This window comes from Gorilla gorilla, chromosome 9 (genome assembly GCF_029281585.2).
Source record: "Gorilla gorilla gorilla isolate KB3781 chromosome 9, NHGRI_mGorGor1-v2.1_pri, whole genome shotgun sequence".
NCBI classification, from domain to species: Eukaryota; Metazoa; Chordata; class Mammalia; order Primates; family Hominidae; genus Gorilla; species Gorilla gorilla.
Genome location: NC_073233.2, coordinates 26,233,225 through 26,256,135, shown reverse-complemented (window position 1 = coordinate 26,256,135; position 22,911 = coordinate 26,233,225). Strand labels below are relative to the sequence as shown.

General features: G+C 43.0%; 1 protein-coding gene across 9 annotated transcripts in view; it reads right to left on the bottom strand.

Annotated features, from left to right (window-relative positions):
- The window catches only part of NAV2 (neuron navigator 2), a 775,852-nt gene that overhangs the window by 249,555 nt on the left and 503,386 nt on the right, over window positions 1–22,911 (bottom strand). For all 9 annotated transcript variants that reach the window (XR_008669893.2, XM_055356422.2, XM_063711041.1 and 6 more), the window contains one exon: window positions 2,524–2,596. Coding sequence is in view for 8 of the 9 variants with exons in the window: in XM_055356422.2 (XP_055212397.2) it covers window positions 2,524–2,596 (73 nt within the window). In the remaining variant the exon portion in view is untranslated. The remainder of the gene's footprint in view (window positions 1–2,523; window positions 2,597–22,911) is intronic.

The window sequence follows — 22,911 nt, the reverse complement described above, 5'->3', positions numbered from 1 at the left end:
TGAGACTACCAGCTGAGACAGTGGCAGTGATGTATACTGAGGACAGCACCTTCCCCAGCAGCAGAACTCTGCTTTCCCTGTGCTGCCTCAATCCTGGGGGCTCAGGCACAACAAGGGAAGGGGAAAGGAGAGAAAGTCAAGCCGGCATGCCCCCATCTCTCTTCAAACTCCTAAAGCCATTTGCACTGGAAGGAATGAGGGTAAAGAGCTTTGAGTAGAGTCTGAGATTGAAGTTTAAAAATGACCATGACTGAGTCATAAATATGGGCATCAAGTAATTGTAACAACTTGAAGATGACTAAAGAGTTATACATTCTGGCCAAAATATCATTAAGTGAGTCTTGACCCAGCAGGAAGGATGGGGGTTCAACATAGCACAGTTAAGGCAGTTATTGAAATACCACAAAACTCCTTCATGGTTATACCACAATGGCTTGATACCACAGCACACTGGCTATGGTATGCTCTTCCATGCTCAGAGCCTCCAAGGGTCATCTCAATGTTAAAAAGGGGCAGACAGCTGAGTGTCTCTCTGCATGATGTGCCTCCATGGGCTATAACATCTCCTGAAGCAATGTTCCAGGTGACAAAGAGTTTAAACCTCATTTCTTCTACCTTTACATGGCATACCTAGATTTTATCCACCTCTATCCCAGAAGATGCCATAATCATGAGCTCTGAAATCACACAGAACTGGGTGTAAATCCTGGCTCTGCCACTCTCTAGCTACATGCTTCAGGGATGCAGCTCATAACCTCTTTAAACCAAAGTTTCTTCATCTATAAACTGAGGCTGTTATAAACTCCAACTTTAGTTGTGAGAACTGAAGCCAATACAGATAAAATCCTGCAAAGTACAATTGGTACTTGTTATTTCAACAAGTACTTATTGCATAGATTCTCTATGCCTTGGGGTACAGAGAGGATGGGACAGATGGGGAGAACAAATGAGGCAGAAGTCAGGCCAATGGGTAGATGGCTGAGTAGCCAGGGGTCACTACCAGCCAGGCAGGATGAAGCAGGCCTGCAGAGTCTGCGTACCCAAGAGGCCCTGCTGCCACTTGCTGCCAAACACACCTCTGTAAAAGTCCCTGCTGGTGCTCTGCTGGGGGACACAGGCCTGTCCCAGGAGTTCAATCACTCCCAGAAACTAGGAGAAGCATGCCCTGCCACCTACCAGCCAGCACAAGAACTCTCTACCCGGAGGAAATCGTGTGCTCCTCTGAATGGGAATTTGCATCTTCCTACTCCCAGCAAACCCCCGCCCCCCAGCAAAGCATATTCCACATGTCAGCCAGCCCTGATCTTATCCCCATGGATGAGGGTCCGTACCCCAGGGCTAGGGAATCTTCTGGGATTAGGACTGACCACACGACAACTGCTTCTGTGACCTCTGGAAGCAGTGTGGCCGTGCCTGACTGGGAACAGGTCCAGCACATCAGAGTTCCCAACTGAGGAATTCCTACAGTCCCACTCAGAGACGCAATACATCCATGAGGCATTAATAGTGGTCATTTATACCACCCACACCCAGTACCAGGAGAGACTACCATTCAGAAACGCAGCCAGGAGAACCAAGCTTTCACCGTGTAGCAGAGCAAAGGCAAGGAACAGGTCCCAGATGGAATCCATCATGCTTGCAAACTTACCTGCTCAATTTGGCTGTTTCCTTCCTCATTGTTCTTCTCTGCCCTACCCTGACCACCAGAGTCCATGCTAACAGGCCTCCTTTCAAAAAGCAGTCTCACTAGGGAAAGGTGCTATCATCTGAAGCCCAAACTGCTTTACCTGTTCTGGGAAAACTGGAGGCAGGTGCAGCCTAATGAGCTTGGGAGGATGCCTGGGCCTATGGCAGCTCTGAGCTGGCAGCTGCTTGTATTTACAAACAGGAGAGAGCGTGAAAGTTTCAGGCTGACTTGTTGTCTGAGGTGGCTGAGAATTCAAACCAGCCGTCTCCAGACCAATAACTAATTTAATAGCAAAACACTGGTGAACACTCATGTGCTAATTAGCCACCAAATTTAATTAAAAACTAATCACAATGTAAAAATATAGCATTGCATTAATAAATCACATGCTTTTTTAAGAGCAAGAAAAAGTGCTGCTTCCTTGAATAAAAGAGATAAGGATTAAGCATTTTTCCCTGGGAACTGTACAGCTGAAATATGCTCTGTGGTGAAGCATGCTCTCTCCCATAGATAAGGCCTGACTTGATAATTAACTGAATTACTAGACAGGTGAATCAAATCAGCATTGTTTAAGCAAGTCTTTCTCAAATAGGACAGCTTCCCCTTCACTACCCTCTCAGGGTCTTGTAGAGGTGGCTGGTATGGTTGAATCCGCATTCTTGGAGTGAGTCCTTGGCATCCTCAAGTCTAGGCAACCACTGAGCAACATAAAGGAAAACAAAACCAGAGGAGCCCACAAGCATCCCTTGTCATAATGGTGTTAATATCATTCATAAGTAACAGGTGGGCATTTCTAATGATGAAGAGGCAGCTTCGTGACAAGCGCTCTGACTCACCTTCTGCAGACAGCCCCTGGATGTTTATTCCCTTAGCTGCCAGGAAATTCAAGCAGGCATCTATGTTTTCAATCTAGGAGGGAAAAACAACAATATATACTTAATAAATGTTCAGCCTCTCCAGAGCCATCTCTTATTAGGAACAATGGGAAAACAGAATGCTGTAAAAACGGCTGATGAATGAACGCCAAGATAGGACACTCTCTTTTGTCTGTACTTGCACAGGAAAAAGGTTACCTAATATCCCAACCACATAGTGCCAAAAGTTGAGGTCTTGCATTGCTCACAGCTGCCAAAAATAACCAGGGTGGAATGGGAGCTCTCATCTTGATCACTGTCACCACCAGTGCAATCCTGAAAACTTGAGCAGTTGCCAGAAAAATGGAGGTGGGGAAAGGGTTAGTGGACACACCCATCTACCAGCAGCTGGGAGAAATTTCCAGCCACCAAAGAGGCAGGCAGTCAAATGTACCAACAGTGAATGGGAGTTTTCGCAGGAATCTGGGTAGCATTTACTCACAAAATTCTCCGGATGGCAGGCATTGCAGATGACTGGGGAGGGCTGTGACCTCCTGAACCCCTCTGTCCTTTGTGCTTTCTGTGGCAAGAAAGGACCCACCAGAGTCTGTGAGATCTGCCAGGTTTGCCAGGGCTGACACCACAGCCAAGGGCAAGCCAGTGTCCAGCCTTCCCAAAAGAACAATTAGGTCATTCCCAAGAGGCTAATTTTACTTCAGTTATCAGGGCTAATTATTTTTTGGTTTAAAGGAAAATGTTCTGGCTTGATTAATGTCAACAGGTACCATAAGTAAAAGAAATTGCTTTAGACTTGGCACAGAGGTCTTCGAATTTCACACAATTTGCATTTCACAATGGGGACCCCACTCATTCCCCTCCACAATCACCCCACCCCTCATTACTTCCGAGGTTCCGTCAACATTCCTATGAACTCAAATCAGTATTTAACCCATGGAATTTATTTTGAACAAATAAATGATTGCCTTCCACAGTATACATGTGACCCTTCTCGTTTCTTCAACTCCAAGCAATTTCCCAATGCTCCTTCATAGCCACAGAAAATGTAAAGTGTCTACACTTAAGAGCTCTAATTTGAGTACAGTCTAGCTCCAAGGCAGTCTTCCTAAAGTTCACACCCACCCACCTATTGACATTTGGCATTTTATGACTTATCTACTCCCAGTCTTCACATCTTCCAAGTGCTTTAAATTAAGCTATGGGATACCTGAATAAAACTGCACCCATAATATAGACTCTACTCAACCCTGAGCTTGAAGTTACTCCATCCTTGCATGTTTAGCACAGGTTCCCATCTCCTTTCCAACCTCCATCTCACACTTCAAGGGTCCTCATCTGGAAGACATTTTCTCATCTCTAGAAAAAGGTGCAGAATGCAATTTGCTGCAAACTAAACGTTGATGCTATGCGTTACGCCTTTCATCATTGCAGAAAGTCCTTTCTTATACACATGGAGGAAAGGTGAGTTTTCTTTTCATCTTTCCTGTCCTCTGTCCAGCCCCGTGGATGACCACTTTTGATGGTGTTGGTTTTAGCAAGTATTATGTGATAGAGAAAGTGAAGTAAGGAGGTCAGATTTCTGACCAAGATTACACAGGTCAATGTCAATGGCAGAGCTGGGTGAGAAAGCAGGAGGTCCTCTTCCCTGTTATACACAGGAGCCTGCATTTACATAAATGCAGACAACCAGGTGCTATTGGCTTAGAGGGAATGAGGGAGGGGAAAGTAAAGACAATACTGGCCGGGAGTACCCTGTGTGTGATGTCTTGGAGCAATCTGCTCCCATTTGTAAGTGCAATAACAGTTGTGTCTCTAAATGCCACTTCACCATACCATGAAACCCTGCTTTTGAGAACAAATGTTAACTATCAGTCCTTATTTCTACTTTTGAACACAGTGGTAATATACCAAATCCACTCAAAAGGACTTGTTGCCCCCCAAAAGAGACACTAGTATTTAAATCATAATAAAATTATAAAATCCCTCTTCTACTGCTTGCCTTTTCCTATCATTCTCTCCTACTTCTTTTATATAATATCTTGCACATGGCTGGTAAGTGAGGCTTTGGCAATTATGTCCCCATGGAAAGTGAGAAAAAGAAAAAGCTCACCATCCCCGAATCTCTTATTGCAAAATCAAAAATAGTACACTCGATATTTATTCTGGGAAGTGTCATGGAGGTGGGCTGACGAGGTAGGTTAAGATTTTTCAGCAATAGTCCAGCAATATGGCACTGAAGAAAAAAATAAAGACAACCACCAACATATTCAAGAAAAGCATTGCTCTACTACAACACTATTTCTATAGAACTCACATTCCAAGAAGCATAAAGTACATTACTTATATTTATGGAACATTCAACACATACAGCATCATTTAAAGTACATGATAGTGTCTGTTTGCAAGGCTAGCCTTGATACATTTCAATTCAGCCATCTGCTGGACTTTCTTTTAATGTCCGATTCTATTAAAAGAATGAATAATTATAAATAAGTTACCCGAATACTTCTTTTTTGTTAACTTTTTAAAGTCCTGTCATTTTTTTCACAGAATTTTATAATTTTGATCAGTAGTTCTCCACTGGCTAGGGATGGAGGGTGGAGGTGAGGGACCAATTTGTCAATGTCTGGCAGCGTTTGGGGCTGTCACAATGGGAGCAGGGTACTACTCGCATCTTATGGATAGAGGCCAAGATGTAGCTAAACATCCTACAATGCACAGTACAGCTTCTCACAACAAAGAACTGTCCAGTCCAAAACATCAACAGTGCTGAGATTGAGAAGCCCTGAGTTATAGGATTCTTTCAAGCATTCATTCAGTCAACATCATTGTGTAGATGTCTGCTCTGTGCCAGCATGGCACTCAATTCTTTGGATGGTGTTGGTTTTAGCAAGTATTACGTGATACAGAAAGTGAGGTAAGGAAGTCAGATTTTTGACCAAGATTACACAGGTCAATGTCAATGGCAGAGCTGGGTGAGAAACCAGGAGGTCCTCCTCCCTGTCATACATAGAAGCCTGAATTTAGATAATCCTTCTCTAGGGTCCACAGAGCCATTCAACACACACCTTGATTCCTGTCTTTCTCTAGAAGAATCAGAGCACATAGACAAGAGAAGCATTAGGATCTTCCTTCATTAGGTGAACAGGGAAGGCCTGAGGGCACCATTGTTTTCTTCTAAAGAGATGAAATACAGGGAGCCAAAACCAGATGGCTGGTCTGCACTCCAGAAGATGTTAAAACTAGAACTTTGTCATTATTTAAAAGATCATTCGTAAGTCCATCAAGTGCCTTGAATTTTTCCCTTCTACTATGATTTCTCTGTTCACAGAAGGAGTTCAAAAAACATTCCTCAGGTCTGAAATCCACTCTTTAATAATATTCCATTAAGGTTAAAAATCACTCCTGACAAGGCGGCCGAGACCCACGCTCTTTCATCTGCACCCCAGGAAGAGAGTGAGGCTGGGAAGCAGAATGGGGTCAGATGTGGCTTCCAACCTCCTGGCTTCATTTGGAAGGAGATCAGAAAGGGAGATTGTTTCTTTGATCCAGGCCCTCTTGTGATTAAAATTCACCTTAAGGTTTTCTTCTAAATACTGTACAGGTAAACACAATCCATCTTCATGTACTGTTGAAACTGCAAACTCCTACCACATCTCAAGAGGGGAACAGCCCCAGCAGCAGCACCCCAGTAGTCATTACAGCACAATAATGTCCTCGTGCCCATCTTTAACAAGACTTATGTGTGATCCAGGCACACAGCATGAGATGAGGATCTGATTAAAGTTGGGAGGCAGAGTGAAAGAAAAGACTCTTAAACAGCAAAGTATGTAAATAAGACCAAACTTGTTCACTAGCATGTAGTGGCCAATATAAACTACTTTCCAAAATTAGCTGAAAAAAATCTGTATGAAGTCTGACATTCCAGTGTTTTTGAAGGGGGCTGGGACTGGGTGAGAAGCTATTGTAGTTGTTACCATAGAAATGGGTCCAAGAGCTCTAGGACTGAGTTCCTGGAATTTGCAGCATTAGCTGGGGTAGAGGGGGAAACCCAGAAGAGGGACTACCACGTGGCTTGGAGACTCCGGGAGCAGAGAGGTGTTGGGTGAAGGATGGAGGTAAAGAAAAGGGGCAGACCAGGATGCACCTCCCCAGAATTCCCTTTGTTTGGAGCCAAATGTGGCCTCCACCTTGCGCAGTGCCTGAACATCTATGAGAGAGGCTGCAATTAAGCCTTTCTGCCAATCTCAGCTGAGACTGCCATCCCAAAGTTTAGTTTCTCAACAGTCCCTGGCCTTTAGACTTGCAGGGCAACTTCCATGGGCTGTGTTGCAGCCTTTGTCTCCCATATCCTGAAGTATTTCCCCACCAAGGAGAGCCAGGGAGTTAGAAAAATCAAAACAAATGCCAAACAACTGGAAAGAGAATCAGGAGATAGGAAGCAAATGGAAAACTTTGCATTTCAATCATGATTAAGGCTGGACTTGGGTCTCCTGATAACGTAAAATATGCAAACCTCGGAAGCACTGCTATATATCTCCCTGGTAGCTTAGAGACTGATCAAATACCATCTGTTGTGGCAGTTGTCATGGCAGCATTTTTCTCTGAATACCAGTGTAGCTGAGTGCAAAGCGCATGAAAATGATTAACGCAAACGAAGACCATCTTTATGGGTGCTACCACAGCCTAGGGGAAGATGACATTCTGGGCATACCAAATAAATGGAACTGTAGTTCTTATGGTTTAATAGTTTTTCACCAAGCCCCTTGGGAAATCTCCAGTCTGGAAGGAGAGGCAAACAGCTGCTGCATTAAAGTCAGGCATGGTCACAACCATTTTTGTAAATCATGAAATGCCTAAAGCTTAGGCAGTAGGAGCTTTAGACCCCAGGCAAGGCTAAGTGAGAACCTGCAAGTTCTGGTGACTTTGGAAGCACAGTGTAGCTTCTTCATAAAACTCATATGTCAACTCAACTTCCTCCCAGAAGTGTGTGGGACCCTCATACCTGATATTGCTATTTGCCATCAAAAGTAATTGTCACCCATTCATTTATCTATTCCTTCACCCCTATTTACTCAGCACCTACTGGGTGTCAAGCAATGTGCTGGTGTTGAGTATATAGTGGTGAATAAAACAGACATAATCCCCAACCTTGTAGAACCTACAGTCTAACGCAGGGAAACCAGCATTTAATAAAGAAAGCACAAATAAGTATATGATGACAAGCTGTTATGGTTACTGTGAAAGAGAAGAGTGTTGGGAACGTGTACACAGGAAGGAAGACCTAATCTAGCCTATGGGTGCAGCAGGGCCAGGGGGAGGGTAACAGACAAGAATTTCTTAAGGAAGAGGCAGCACATAGGTCCATGGATAGGGTTTTTTGTCTGCTTTGCTCACTGATGTAGCCCCAAGCACCTAGGATAGGGTGCAGCACATAATAGATCTACTCAAGAATATTTGTTTACTGAAGGAATAAAGAGAAATTTGTGCTGAGACCTAAGGAGTTAGCCAGGCACCAAGAGTGGGGAGAATAAGAACCTAACAAGCCTAGGGAATCTAAAGCTAAAAGACTCCATACAGGATGCAACATACCACATTCTGGAACCCAAAAAAAGTCATAATGGCTGGAGCATGGCAGGCAAGGGAGAAGGGCAATGAGAGGTCCCTTGAGTAAGAGTAAATGGGGCCACATTGGGGCATGTTGACCACATAAAGGAGTTGACATGGAGAAGGAGCAAAGGCAAGGGTCTCTTCATTCCTTGGGAAGTCTTGTCAGTACCTCGACCTGCCCCATTACCATGGAAGTAGCAGCCCAGCCAAGTCCTTCCTGTCTGAAAGCTGGAGGATAGGCTGTTTCATGTTAGGGATGGGTCAAACAGTGGCCTCAAGGTGGCTTCTAGGCTGGTCACAAAAAAGGGGAGGGATGGGAGGCAGATATCAACATTTGTGGTCACATGTACCAGAAATGTCTGTTCCATATCTAAGAGGTCTCTACGTCCTTCTAATACCCCTTCCTCTGTCTCTTTCCAAAACTAAAAAAGAAGAAAAAAACTATGAAACCAAACCAAAAAGCAAAATGAACTTTAGGGAAATGCCCTCCTAAATGTCTGTCTTGTAGTGTTATCTGTCTCTTTCCTCTATACTCCTAGAGGTCACAACCTTACGCATGATTTACCCACCTTCTTTTTTTTGTCCACCTGTATCAGTGTTGGGGGCCTAGCAACCTCACAAGATCACATGTCTTATGGAGCACAGTGTGGTCCTGGAGATGCACAACTCCATAGGGCAGAGCTTGCGGGGTCCTGACACTACAGTTTTAATTTTAGAAGCGGACCTCAGAAATAAGGGAAACACATGGTGGTGCTTCCAATTCTCCTAGGTATGGAAATATTCGGGAGCATCAGGGCCTGCCCTTCTGTAATGTAAGCTACTCAGGCAGATGTATAAAGAAAGCCAACTTCGTCCTGTCATAAGAGGGGCTCCATGACTCTGTCCCAGCTTTGGCTATTCAAGCATCAACGTTTACAGCAAGCCAGCTCAAGCTCTCATGGTGGCTTTGAAACAGGAAAGCTTAAGAATGTGGGAATCACGGTCTGGACACAGCTTATGAGTCCCTATGTCAGACTGCTTCTCCTCCTGCTTTTCCGCCTTGCCCAGCTCCTGCCTTTAATTTGGCAGTGTTATCCACCATACTGTTTATAATATTTATAACTTCAGCTTTCCAAGATGTTGTCAAAAATTCCCTTTTTAAAAAACTTTTTAAGAGTTTCTCTGCTTTACAGCAAATGGGTAAGTCCATATGGATACAAAAAAAATTATCTCTAGAGAAAAAATTGAAAGCAAGATTCTCAAATTCCTCCAGTGACTATCTTTTTCCACTTTGCTTCCAAGTGCCTAGAATATTTTTTCCTATTATTTTCCAACTTCTCAATTTTTCCCTTGAAACAAAGAAAGCAACCTGGGAGGGGAGTTGTAGCTAAAGTTCTAGAAGTCTATCCTTACTCTGGAGGCTCCCATAAGATACTCTTATGACTGAACTCTGTTCTCTTTTAGAGATGGTAGACCCTACGAGAGGAAAAATTCCACTGGTGACTAGTGTCAGAAAGGCCCAAGGATACCTTTGCGTGCATTCAATCAGTATCCCATTCTGTGTATCCTTTCTCTTGCTACAATTTCAGAGTGACTCTCCTTAAAACTTCCTAGCACTTCCAAAAGGAATCATCAAGCTAGAAGCTGGACACAAACACAAAAGGGGAATGATTAGGGCTAAGGAGTGATATTTAGAGGATGTAACACAGGCTTTAGGTTCAGACAAGTCTGGATTCAAATCTTGTTTCTGGCATTTACTAAATGATGATGTTCAGCAATTACCCCAGTGGCCTGATCTATAAAATGGTCATTATAACACCTACCCCCTAGGGTGGTGGTTGTCATTAGACAAGAGGATATATTCGTGATGTTTAATATGTGCCCAACAACTGGTAGTTTTTATTACTGTGTTGTAATTTTAGGCATGAGTGGCCCTGGGCAATAGTTCTAAGGACAGGACATTCCAAAGCTGTGTCTTGGGTTGGCTCCTGGTGAAACAGAGAATCGAACAGGCTTATCTGCTTTCCGTTTCCTCCTCCAGGCTTTCCTCTCAAGCACAGCTCTCCAGGAATCTGGGCCCTCTCTGTAACCTGATGTCATGCTTACTTCTCCGCAACCTCTTTCTTGAAAAGATGCTGATAAACAAATTCATACCAAGACAGAAGGGACTGCCATTGGCTTCCCACATTACCTCTTGCCCACAATTATTAGGTGACAATATCTGTTTAAGAGAATATGACTTTGGACTCCTCCATATCTGGTTCTGGCTCCCTGACAGATGCCCACAAGACTCTAAGAAAATTATTAACTGCTTCAAGCCTTAGATTTGTCATCTGTAACATGAAATGCTGATATCTATCTCCCACCATTACTGAGAGGATTGGGTGGGTGGATATATGTCAATGATCTGGAACTTCACATACCCAGAGCTCTAAAAGGGCTCATTCTTCACGTAATTTCATAATGGCAGAATTTTCATACCAGTGGCATTTCCTGAAAGTGAAAGATCATTTTGAAGTGTGAGACACTCTGAGACTTGTTAAATTATGTGACACTAGTACAGCCTTTCTACGAATATGTAATTTGTCACTAGCATTCATTTTTAGCCTGCCAGAACCAGAACTATCTATCCAAAAAACTTTGTGGTCAAAGTCTCTTCTACTGAGTTGCATGAGAAACCCTAAGACCTTTTAGGCAAATAGCTTTGGTTAAGGAGAGTCAACAGTCCATTATGAAAAACAGTATGGAAGTTCCTCAAAATATTAAAAATAGAACAACCATAAGAACTCCCATTGTCAAAAGGAAAGGAAATTGGTATTTCAAAGAGATATCTGTATCCTCATGTTCACTGCAGCACTATTCACAATTACCAGGATATGAAAATAACCTAAGTGTGCAACGCATCAAAGGATAAATGGATACAGAAAATGTGGCATATGCACACAATAAAATATTATTCAGCCATAATAAAGGAGGGAAATCCTGCCATTTGCAACAACATGGATGGGCCTGAAGGACATTATGCTAGGTGAAATAATCTAGGTACAGAAAGACAAGTCCTGCATGATCTTGTTTATATGTGAGATAATAAAAAGTTGAATTCATAGAAGCACAGAGCAGAACAGTGGTTTACCAGGGGCTGGTGGATGGGGCAAATGGAGAGATGGTAGTCAAAAGGCATCAACTTTCAGTCATAAAATGAACAAGTTCTGGCTGGGCGTGGTGGCTCACGCCTTTAATCCCAGCACTTTGGGAGGCCGAGGCAGGTGGATCACAAGGTCAGGAAATCGAGACCATCCTGGCTAACATGGTGAAAACCCATCTCTACTAAAAATACAAAAAATTAGCCGGGCATAGTGGCGGGTGCCTGTAGTCCCAGCGACTTGGGAGGCTGAGGCAGGAGAATGGCGTGAACCTGGGAGGTGGATCTTGCAGTGAGCCAAGATCGTGCCACTGCACTCTAGCCTGGGCGACAGAGTGAAACTGTCTCAAAAAATAATAATAATGAAAAAATGAACAAGTTCTAGAGATCTAAGGTACAGCATGCGTAGTAATTGAAGTATCAATTACTTTGATTGTGGAAATCATTATACAATGTATATCAATTCTACTTTTTAAAAATCAAGTCATTTTTGCAGAAAATGTTGGTTTTACCCACAGAAGAGGACATAAACTTGGACTCAAACTTTAAGAAAAAAATCCTGACTTCCAGTCCCCTAAGACAGACAACAGAGGTAGACAGAGTGGGACTACAGACACTTGGAGATTTCACCCAGTGCAATTACCTGGAACCTGACAGTCTCATTCATTCCTTGAAAATACAGATTGAGCATCTACTCTCTTCTCAGTCCTATTCAATGGACAGAAAATGCAGGCAGACAAGACAGTGTGGTCCTTCCCTCAAGGAGCAGCTAGTCTCCTGGGCAAGAGTTGACTTTAAGTAAACAATCACTCCACTAAACATACAGTCACAAATATGTTAAGGGACAACTTATTCTTATCAAGGCACCTACTGAAAAGCCTGACACTTACTCACCATGCTCTTTTAAAAAGGTCTGGATTTTTTTTTTGGTATCTTTGCCATATTACATGCTTAAACCCATAAGCCACCACAGAATCTTCAAGAGGTAGCAGAATATAAATGCAAAATTAAATAAGACATCAGATCCTTGAAATTCAGGAGTAGATATGTCTCTAGAGTGCAGTGAATCTTCAGTTTTGGAAGAACCACTAGACTACATCGTTATACCCACAAAACAAGTAGATATAAAGGAATATGGTAATGGAATAATCTGTAGACGAAGGCCAAGAGTGAAACTCATTCCTCAGCTTGGTACCAGTTCCCTCACACCAGCCTGTGTAAGTCAGCTTTGTGCTTTGTGCCTCAGCCAATTTGCCACTATCGGCAGCTTATGGTTCTTCTGGTTGTTCACGAACAGTCAATCCATGCATTTCCTGAAATTCCAATGATAGTGTGTACTTAAATGTAAGACCTGTCCTGGTGGCATCCATAAGCAGGAAACAAAGCCAAGCAAATACCTTTGAATGCATTAATGCTCAATTCAGAATCCTGCAGGACTTTGCTCACCTACTCTGATGATGGCTAGAATGAAGGCCATGGGTCCGCTATTCTCTGCCTTTATAGAACACCCTATTGTGTTAATGTCTATGAGAAATCTAACCCCAAATCACCATTGTTTCCACTCTAATTTCAAATTCTGCTAGCAATCAATCAGTGGGTGATTATTATATGCCAGGCACAATACTAGAAACGTCCACATACATTACCTCAATCTATTTTTTATTTCAAAAGCTAGTTGTAGGCATGGCTAAGGAGTTGCACCTGAATCCTAGATCACTGATGATCCTGAATATATAATTTGGGGAATTTTGCAAGGAATACACAAAATATTTTAAACTAAGAAACGATTTGGCCAACAGTTTCAAATTCTAAAATCTGTGATAAAGGTAAAGAGCTACATGCCAACCAATTAGAAATTATGAAATTAAAAATAATTAAGCATATAATAACTAATTCTCCACTCTGCATACTGCCTGCTGCCACAGCCACAATGTCAGAGGCATGGTCAAAATCCACTGAAAGAGGAGAACAAACTAGACAAGGAAGGATTCCATTACAGGACATCCCTGAGCTTTCCAAGGCCACAAGATACCAAATGCACCTATGAAGAAAGAGTGATAATTTTTAAGTTGTCATAGAATGCTAACCTCTGTTACTATTTACATCTTTGCCAAATCTTTGGTTGAACTAGATAAAATTGCCATTTTTGTACATAAAAAATGGTTAAATATTGGTCATTTCATATGGTTCTATCTACATATCCACATATCAGGAAGGCTCCCTCCACCCACCCCAAGGGCTAAAATTAAACTGCTGGGTGATCATAAAGAGAGAGCACTTGATAGTCATTCATAAAAGGAGGCAACCAATGAATTCTGAAACTCAAATCAAATCCCGGCAAATCCTTCTTAAAGGAGTCTCACAAGACTGGTTATGCAATGTATGTAGAGGAAAAGACCAAGTAGGAAGAAACACCCTATCCAAAGGCTAACCATGAAAGGCCCTTTGCTCTGGTTAGGGTTTCTTCTGTACAATCTCCTTGGAGAGACAGAAGGGGGCCTGAGGAATACTTGAATTCCAAGTTGACTCATTTCAGAAAGCCTCCCACTAGAAGCATGCACGAGTAGTCCCTCAGTGGAAACCCGGAACGCATGCCTCTTTCTTCTTGCCTTCATATTCCTTCAGGGGAAAGTATATGAGACGACACTGTGGACAGGTTCTGCCCTCACATCCAACTCTGTGTAACTGGTACCATGTTCCCACCAATGTGGGAGCCCTCTCACCCAAGAAAGCTACTGAAATAGGAAAAGTCAACTCATCTCAAAGTTTCATCATTACTGGAGCTATTAATAAGAGGAGATTTCAAGGGTAGACAGGGGAATCAAGGATTTTGAATGACCAGGTGGAAAGTCTAGGGAATTGTGGATTTCTCAGGGCTCCTTGGCCACCTCTGGGCAAGGTACTCAATTTCCCTAAGCTTCAGTTTCTCCTTCAGTAAAATGGGGATAATTATTCCTTTCTTGAAAGCCGTACAGAGACCTTGCCAGAAACTAGTATTTGCATTCTTATGAAACCTGAAGCACTGCGCTAAATTCTGTCCCATACATTATTATTTCAGTTAATTTTTATTTTTTTAATCCACCACTAGATAAGGTAGATATTATTATCATTTTTCAGATGGGGAAATGGAGGCACAGAGTGTTTAAGAGCCTTCCTAAGCTGCAGCTATTAAACAGCAGAGTTAGAATTTGAACACAGTAGGAAGTGTTCTGTAAGCTATGAAGCCCTATGCAAACATGGGGCATTAACAACCAAACAGCAAGTGCTTTGCCAGAGCTGGGGAGAAACATGACCACCTTGCCTGGTCATTTTTCCTGCCCTCTGATTTCAGCAGTACAACAAGGCAATAAGTAATCAGTCCATGCAAACCAAATCTAACCTTTACATTTTAAAAAGGACACTTCACAGAGGAAGAAGTAACTTTCTTAGGGAAGATATTTAGGTTCTAAATCTTCAGGAGCAAGAATAATTTAAGTCAATATAAACATTTATAGGCCTCTCAAGCTACCACATGCCAGTGCTTGGGATTCCTGAGGAAGCTCAGGAAACTTATGAGAATATCATCATTTAGGGATCAAAAACGTCAAATGTGTGCAGGGGGATAGGCAGGTAACAAATGAGTAAAACAGGTTAGGTATAAGATAATAGGGAATGGTGGAGATTGTGACAAACAGCCCACACCCACCCAAAGGGGGCAGCTCCTACCCAGTTACAGCCAATTTTTTGCCTGTTGCGTGCCAATCCACAGAAGATCAATTTTAATGAAATATATTGATTTTTATCTAACTGTTGGCATCTGTTCAGTTTTTGTTTTAAAAGCACCTCAACTTAGCTTTTTGGCCACCATTCTCTAATCTCTGAAGTGAGCACACTGGCACTTGTCCACTGACCTGACCAGTTTCCAACATGCAGATGCCATAGGCTAACCATGCCTTACAAAGTCCAAACAGGATTTCCCTGCTAAGTTCCACTTCACGGCAAATTTTTAAAAAAACAACACATATACAAAAAAACACCTCTTTGATGCTAGGCTGAAACATAAGAACTCCATGAACACATATGCAGGGAGGTGGATCCAAGCATGAGGCCCAGATGGCTTTTATATAAACCACAATCCACACGGTTATAAATCACCATCCAATTTCTCTTTCAGCTCAGATCTACAGCTATGTTTCCCTTCCCCCAGCCCCAACCTCGGTCAGCCTCACATTTGCTACGTTCTTTAACCTTCCTGAGTACAACATGTTGCCACTCACAACACATCAGTCCCAGTGCAGGTGTGTTGGGAATTTCTTCATTAAATATTCACTGAGTGAGCATCTACCAGGTTGCTAAGCAGTGTGAGCAAATGGACAGATGCCACTACTGTCCTCAAAGAAGTTAATGTCTAGTGGGGACAAAGGCATTTAAGCCCAGTGTGCTAAAGAATTATCACCCCAAACGTTCAGTGGAAAAAAAAAAAGTTACAGAGGTTAAGTGAGCTGGAAGAGGGTAGAGAAGGCATCTCAAACTCCAACCAGATCATGACCACATGCACAGTTCAGATCATATCAATTTGGAACATATAATAGTTCTAAGAAAAAAGAATGTACAAGGCAGGAATGCCCAAACTTTTGACTTCCCTGGGCCACATTGCAAAAAGAAGAATTGTCTAGGGCCACACAAAAAATACACTAACAATAGCTGATGAGCTTTAAAAAAGTCACAAAAAAAAAAGATCTCATGATGTTTTAAGAGAGTTTACAACTTTGTGTTGCGGCTCATTCAAAGCCATCCTGGGCTGCAGGTGGCCTGTGGGCCACGGGTTGGACTAGCTTGAAGGCATCCTAACCTTTCCAAAAAGCAAAAGGATTCCCTCATATTAACTTTTAAAACTGGAAACAACTTTACAGACTAATATATATTTAAATGCATGTTTGCTCAGTCATATCCCAGCAAAGAGGCTTTGTTACTTAACTCAGAGACAATGTGTCATGCTTGGCAAAGTGTGGTCACCAGAGCAGTAACATGATCAGCACCCAGGAGACTGTCAAAAATGCAAATTCCCCAGCTCCTCCCTAGGCATACCAAATCAGAAACTCTGGGGATGGGGTCCAGTAATCTGTTTTAATAATCTCTCCAGGTGCTTCTCACATATAAAGTTTGAACACGGCTATTGGAGGCTTTACCAACCCAAACACCATTTCCCTTATTAATGAAAATAATCTGTTATTTTGGTGTCTTTTCATATACCTTTAGAACTGAATTAAAATATAAAATTGTGAGAAGAGACTGAATCCTACATTTCTTGAGAGCACTTAAACTTACACAGTGTGCTCAAAATATTAAAATTTGATATGTCACATCACTCCATTCTCTGTGAAACTCCTGGATTGTTGGACCACTTATTGTTTAGCTTTCTCATCTGAGAAAAATTAGCTGAGCACTTCTAACATACCTAGGCCTATGCCAGGTGCTGAGAATATGGATATTTTTATTGAACTGAAAGAGATTTTTTAAAAAACTATTCACATTACAAAGCTTTGATGTTATTAAATAGCATATAAAATATGGTAAATTCCTAACATTTGCTTAAATGTTATGTTAATTAACAAGACAAACATATGTTAGTTGTGGGGACAAAGTACCTATTTGTGAGTTTACATTGGCAAAGAGGTCCAGAAGATGCAATATTCACTTCTAATTACTGAGATGAAATGCACTTGCCTCTCCCATGACAGCTTAGTATGTATATCGGCCCACAATGTGGACACAGTACTAGAAATAAAAAACTGTGGGTCTCTGTCCTCCACATGCTTCCCTACAGTGACGTGCTCTGAATGTACTGATGCAGCAAGCTCCATTCTGAAGGGTTCTAACAATAGAGGCACCTTCCAGTAAACTCAGAAATCCAAGGAACCCACATTTACAGCAAAATGAGCCTGTGCTATAAAACCCAAGTAGCTTACTCTCTGATACAGCAAGAGTTATTTTGCATGAATCCCAGAGTGTATTAGTTTCCTATTGCTGCTGCAACAAATTAACCACAAACTTAGTGGCTTAAAACAATACAAATGTATTATCTACAGTTCTGGAGGTCAGAAGTCCAAAATCAGTCTCAGTGGGCTAAAACCTAGGATTTGGCAGGGCTGCATCCATTCTGGAAGCTCTAGAGGAGAATCTGTTTCCTTTACCTTTTCCAGCTTGTGGAGGCCACCTGCATTCCTTGGCTCATGGCCCCTTCTTCCACCTTCAAAGCCTGCAACTTAGCATCTTCCAATCTCTCTCTCCAACTTTACTTCCATTGTCACATCTCTCTCACCTTCCTGCCTCTCTCTTATAAGAATGCTTGTAATCACATTGGGCCTGCCCAGATAATCCAGGATCATTATCCCATCTCAAAATCCTTAATCGCATTTGGAAAGTCTCTCATCAGGTAAGATAACATATTCACAGGTTCTGGGGATTAGGATGTGAACATTGTTGGGGATGGGTTGACACTGTTCAGCTACCCCACTGAGGGCGTACTTTTTGAATATGAAAAAATCTTTTGATGTACCATAGTTAGGAAATATGTGACTTGTAAACAGGGCAGGGAATGACCTTCTCACTTGCATTAACTGTGAGCCAGGATGAGACCAGGTGCCTTTTATACCCCCATCACAACAACCCTAGAAGGTAGCTTCCATCATTATCCTTTTCCAGATGAGAAGACAGACTCAGAGAAATTCAATTAACTTGCCCAGCACACATACCCCGTGTGTGGAACCTAGGTCAGCCTGATCCCAGAGCCCATGCTTATTCTTCTTATCCCACATCTCCTTCCCACAACAGAATGTCTCATCCTGAGCCTCTGCCTATGCCTAGATGAGGGGCTAGGGTTACAAATGGAATGTTTGCCTTTCCATGTCATAGTGAGTCTTTTTTTTCTTCTTTAATCAATTTCTTTACATGTAGAATAGCAAAACAGTTAAGGGAGTAGACTCTCGAGCCAGGCTTCCAGCAAACAAACCCCAGCTTGCCACTTACTAGCTGTGTGACCTTGGGCAAGTTACTCAACTGCTCTCTGTCTCTGTTTCCTCATCTATAAAATGGCAATCATAATTGTATATGCTCTCATAGAGTTTTAGGAAGATAAAATCAGTCAATACAGATAAAATATCTAAACCAGTACCTACTCTAAGTGTTTGCTATACCTTGTTAAATAAAAGCATGGTGGAAAGTCAGGGACAAAGGTGCTACTGTGTGAGGGGAAAGAATGAGAGGTTCTTTATCACAACCCACAGCTGGCCTCTGGCAGAGCATATTAAATGGCATCAAGGTCTAAGTTCTCCATTCTTTTTAATGGAATGGATAAAATATGTTCCTCATTCTATAGGACGGTTATGAGAATAAAATGAGTTAAAACATGGAAGGCACTTAGAAATGTACCTTATCATCATTTTTGTTATCAACATTAATAAACTGGTGGTTGTGAGGGTGCTTAATTAAATATGCTCACCTCAAGCAACACAAAAAACTCAATAAACTAAAAATTAACCACAAGTCCTGAGAGTAATTACAATGTTCTATTTGGGTCCTCTGGATAAACTGAGGAAGAAAAGAATTAGGGAAAGACACTTCTAGAACAGCACTACATATCTATTTCTTAAATCCTATTAGGAACTTCCAAATTAATACTGAGTGCTCAAAGCACTGCTCAGCTGTAGATAATGAAATCAGAATAACGGTATGTTAGAATCCTCCAGCTACACACACACACATTCAGGCCAGCTCCCTCCCTGGTCTTTCCGTCTGTCCATCTACCCATCCTGTATTTACTAAATGCTGACTACAGGCCCAGTCACCAAAATGACAGATGCTTAGGATACTCAAGTGAAAGACATGGTATTTCCTTCAAGAAGATGAGTAAACAGACAACCACAAGAGAGTGTGTTATGTTAAAAGCAGGCACAGGACACTTGGGGACACAAAAGATGATAGGCACCTCATTATGTCAACACTTTGAGGAAACAAGTGACCTGAATATTAAAGGTCACACTGCCCAGGAAGGGGCAAGCGGGAGATCAGTCCTGGCAGACTGGACAGTACTTTATCTGTAAATAAGTACTTTGTATATTACCAAAGTACAAAGGCATGAAAATACACGGCCTCTTTGGCATACTACAAGGTATCTGGTCTCGCTGGGGCATAGAGTTTGAGTGGCCAAGTGGCAGGAGAGGATGGTAATCAGATCTTGAAGGATCTTCTATTCCGTGCTAAAGAGTATGGAGAGGGAAATGGGAAGGCAATGACAGTTTTAAACAGGCATGACTGAAGAGACAGACAGACGTGGAGGTTGTTGCCACCTTTGAAAGACAATGAACAACGGCCAACACATAAGATAGTGTGTATATGCTGTCCTGGGTGGGAAGCAGTGGATGCTTCCTGCTGATCTTGGCCCTGAGCTCTTTCTACTTTGCTTTAAATTCTAAGTGGCCTATGGACTTTTCTTCATTCCTTCTTGGTTCTGCAACATGTGTGTGCCCTTAGGGCTGTGTAAAAATAGGCCCAGGGCCCAGGGAAGAGGCAACTCAGCTGCCCAAGGATCTCAGACACTCCCCAGGCATGTGGACGGCTTTCTGGCAGCTGTTGGGAGGGCTCAAGGTCACTGGGCCTGGAAATCTGATCCCACTGCAGATGGCCTTTTCCTGGCCCAGGAGGCTCTGGAGAGAATGCAGCCAGAGGTACCTGGCGCCAGGGCTCTTCGAGGCCAATTCAAGGAGCTGCCTTTCACAAGGGGCCACCTGCCCCTGTTTCAGCTTTCATGTTCCCATCAGCAGGTCAACTCAGGCCCTTTCCAGAAATATTCCATCTCCTCCCTTTTTGCTAACTCTCAGCTAAACCTAACTGGTTCTGCTGTATCTGCAGATGAAAACTAAGGAGAACAAGGCTTGGTGAGGTGGAGACTGTTTTTATGATACCCCTTCTCTGTCACAGAGGTAAACACCATATCTCTGAAAATAGACTTGGGTTCGAGCTCCAACTCTGCCTCTCCCTAGGTAAATAATCTGGGACCAAGAGCAACCTTTTAAATCCTCAGTCCCCATGTACAAAATATAGACAATAACTGCATCTTTATCATAGGGCTGTTTTGAGTGATTGAGCAGGCTCTCAGCACATAGTCTGGTGCATAGTGAGTGATCAATAAATGTTAGCTCATTAAAATCTCATGGTAACCCTGCGAGGTGTTATTCTCTTCCACATTTCTCATAGAAGGAAGTGAAGTGCTAAGGCCAAGTGGATTATCCAGGTCACTTATGATGGGACTGAGCGAGACTGACCACACTGTTCTGTGACATGAGATCTCTCAGGGGTTTCCTTTGAGTCCAGTGCTATCATTCAGAGAGATGTAGGTATACAAATGAATTCAAATCCCGCAAAACAAGCCCCCACCCAAAAGCAGAGTTGGCTGTTCCCGAGGCATGTCTGTTTTTTAACAAATACTTAAGTCCCTTGAAAAATCATCAAAAGAGCTAACATCTACTGAGGCCAGCAACTCTGTGGCCAGCAACGTGCCAGCACTTCATGTAGATTGTCTCGTGGAAGCCTTAAAACAACCCCATGGGGCAAGTACTGTTACTACCTCTGTTATAGGAACTGGCTCCCTTAGAGACTAAGGGACACACCTGGGTTACAAGCAGTTGGCCTTCCCAGCCCTTGCTCTCAGCTGTGATGCCTTGCAGAGGTCAGAGGTAAGACCTAATCCGACTTCACAGAAAAGAGACTGAGGAGGACCAGAGAAAGGAGGGCTGGAGCCAGGAGCAGAGCTGAAACCTGACACTGCCATGTTCCTTCCTAGGCTGCATCCCGCTGCATCTCCCCAGGTGCTGGCCTCCTGCAAGGGGCAGCTATGGTGGCCCTGTCCTGGGCTACCTACCCCTACTTATAGCAGCTTTTATCACTCATATATGGGGTTCCACAGCTTTTATTTGGGAAAATGAGGGGTTCTGCTTATGGAATAGAAGTTAGAAAATCACTGCCTGGCCCTTCTCTGTGCCTAAGTGCAGGTTCCTACTGTCTTAGGAACTCCAGTGCTGGCATTTTCCATAGAGCTCCCTGAAAGGATAGAGTGAGAAGAAGGGCTGTGCCCTATGCAGCAGGGGCACCAAACCTGGAGTCTATGGAGCCCCAGGGCATACATGAGCTGGCCTCTAGGGTTCATGATCTGCTCAGGTTGTATGCAAAATTCTGGGGTAAGTGCAATTTGGGGAGGAGAGAGCTAGAAGATTTCTGAAGGGTTCTCAGATTTCCAAAAGGTTCTATGTCCCCCAAAACATGAATGATCACTGAAAGAAATCTTCATTATCATAGTAACTGCCATATACTGAGTGCTGATTATATGCCAGGAGAATAGGGATAATAAGATCACCCGCATCAAAGGGCTGTTGGGAGGATGAACTAAGGGGACATGCTGTATTTGTAAAGCACTTAGAATGGTGCTTGGCACAAGGCAAACACTGTAAGCTTTGGTTATATTTTATCACTTTAATTAATATTATCCATTATTATCATTTTCATTGCCTCATTAGTCTTCATGAAAACTTTATGAGGTATGTATTATTATCAACCCCACTTCATAGAACAGGAAATATGAGGCTTCAAAGAGTCAAGTAATTAGCTCAAGGCTGCAGAATAGCAGAAAAGGAATTAGAAACCTGGCCTGGCTGGTCCCCAGGCTCAGGCTGGCCCTCCGTCTAGATGCACTGAGGGAAGAAGGCAGGAGGACTCCTTGAAGAGCCCAGGAGGAAGCAGGGGCTCAGCGCTGGGAGGCTCAGCTGACCCCAGGTCCAAGATCAGCTAAAGGGGAAAGCAGGCCTGGGGCTTTTTTGCTGAAAAGGCAAGCAAGCCTCCTTAACTTTGCACTTCTCCTAATCAACAACAGACAGCCAAGCTGCTTAAAATAATAATGATGAAAAAAGAAAACCACCCCCTGCCACTGGCTATTCCCAGGCTCCAAAGTGAGCCAATGCCCCCAATGTCTTGAGTACAGTGAGTTCAAATTGGGAAGCAGGGCCGCCCCAGCACCCGCTGGCTAACCTCCAAGCAATGTTTTTCCTTCCACACTAACAGACAACTCTGCTGAACACACCACTTGAAAGCCAAAGAGATGCCCCTTGGTTGCCATGGCAATGTTAAATAGACAAAACATTTTAACCAGCTCTGACGCACACACACAAACTTATTTAAGGGCCAAGGGGATGAATTTGGTGGGGGAGAGGGAATGGGGTGGGAGTGTTGTTTCTAAAGCTCCATTTCCAAGGATTTGGCCCCAAAAGCATCTGGGTCAGACTGAAACAGGGCAAAGCACTCCTTAAAAACAAGCCAAGGCTGGGCTTGCTCCAGGAAAGGGAAGCCACTGCTGTGCCTCTCTGCCTTTGGGTTACAGACCTGGTGCCATTTTACCAGGGCCAAGAGGAGGGCGGCACTGAGGGTTACAAATGCTGATGGAAAAGCATCAGGCTTGAGTCCTGGGGAGAGCATCTCAATTTCTCACCCAAAAGGTGTGAGTGTTACGCCAGCCCACAGCAGAGTCAGGAGGACTGAATGTGTGATGGGCTCATAAGCCTTAAAGCACTGTGTAGATGCACATTAGTGCTAAT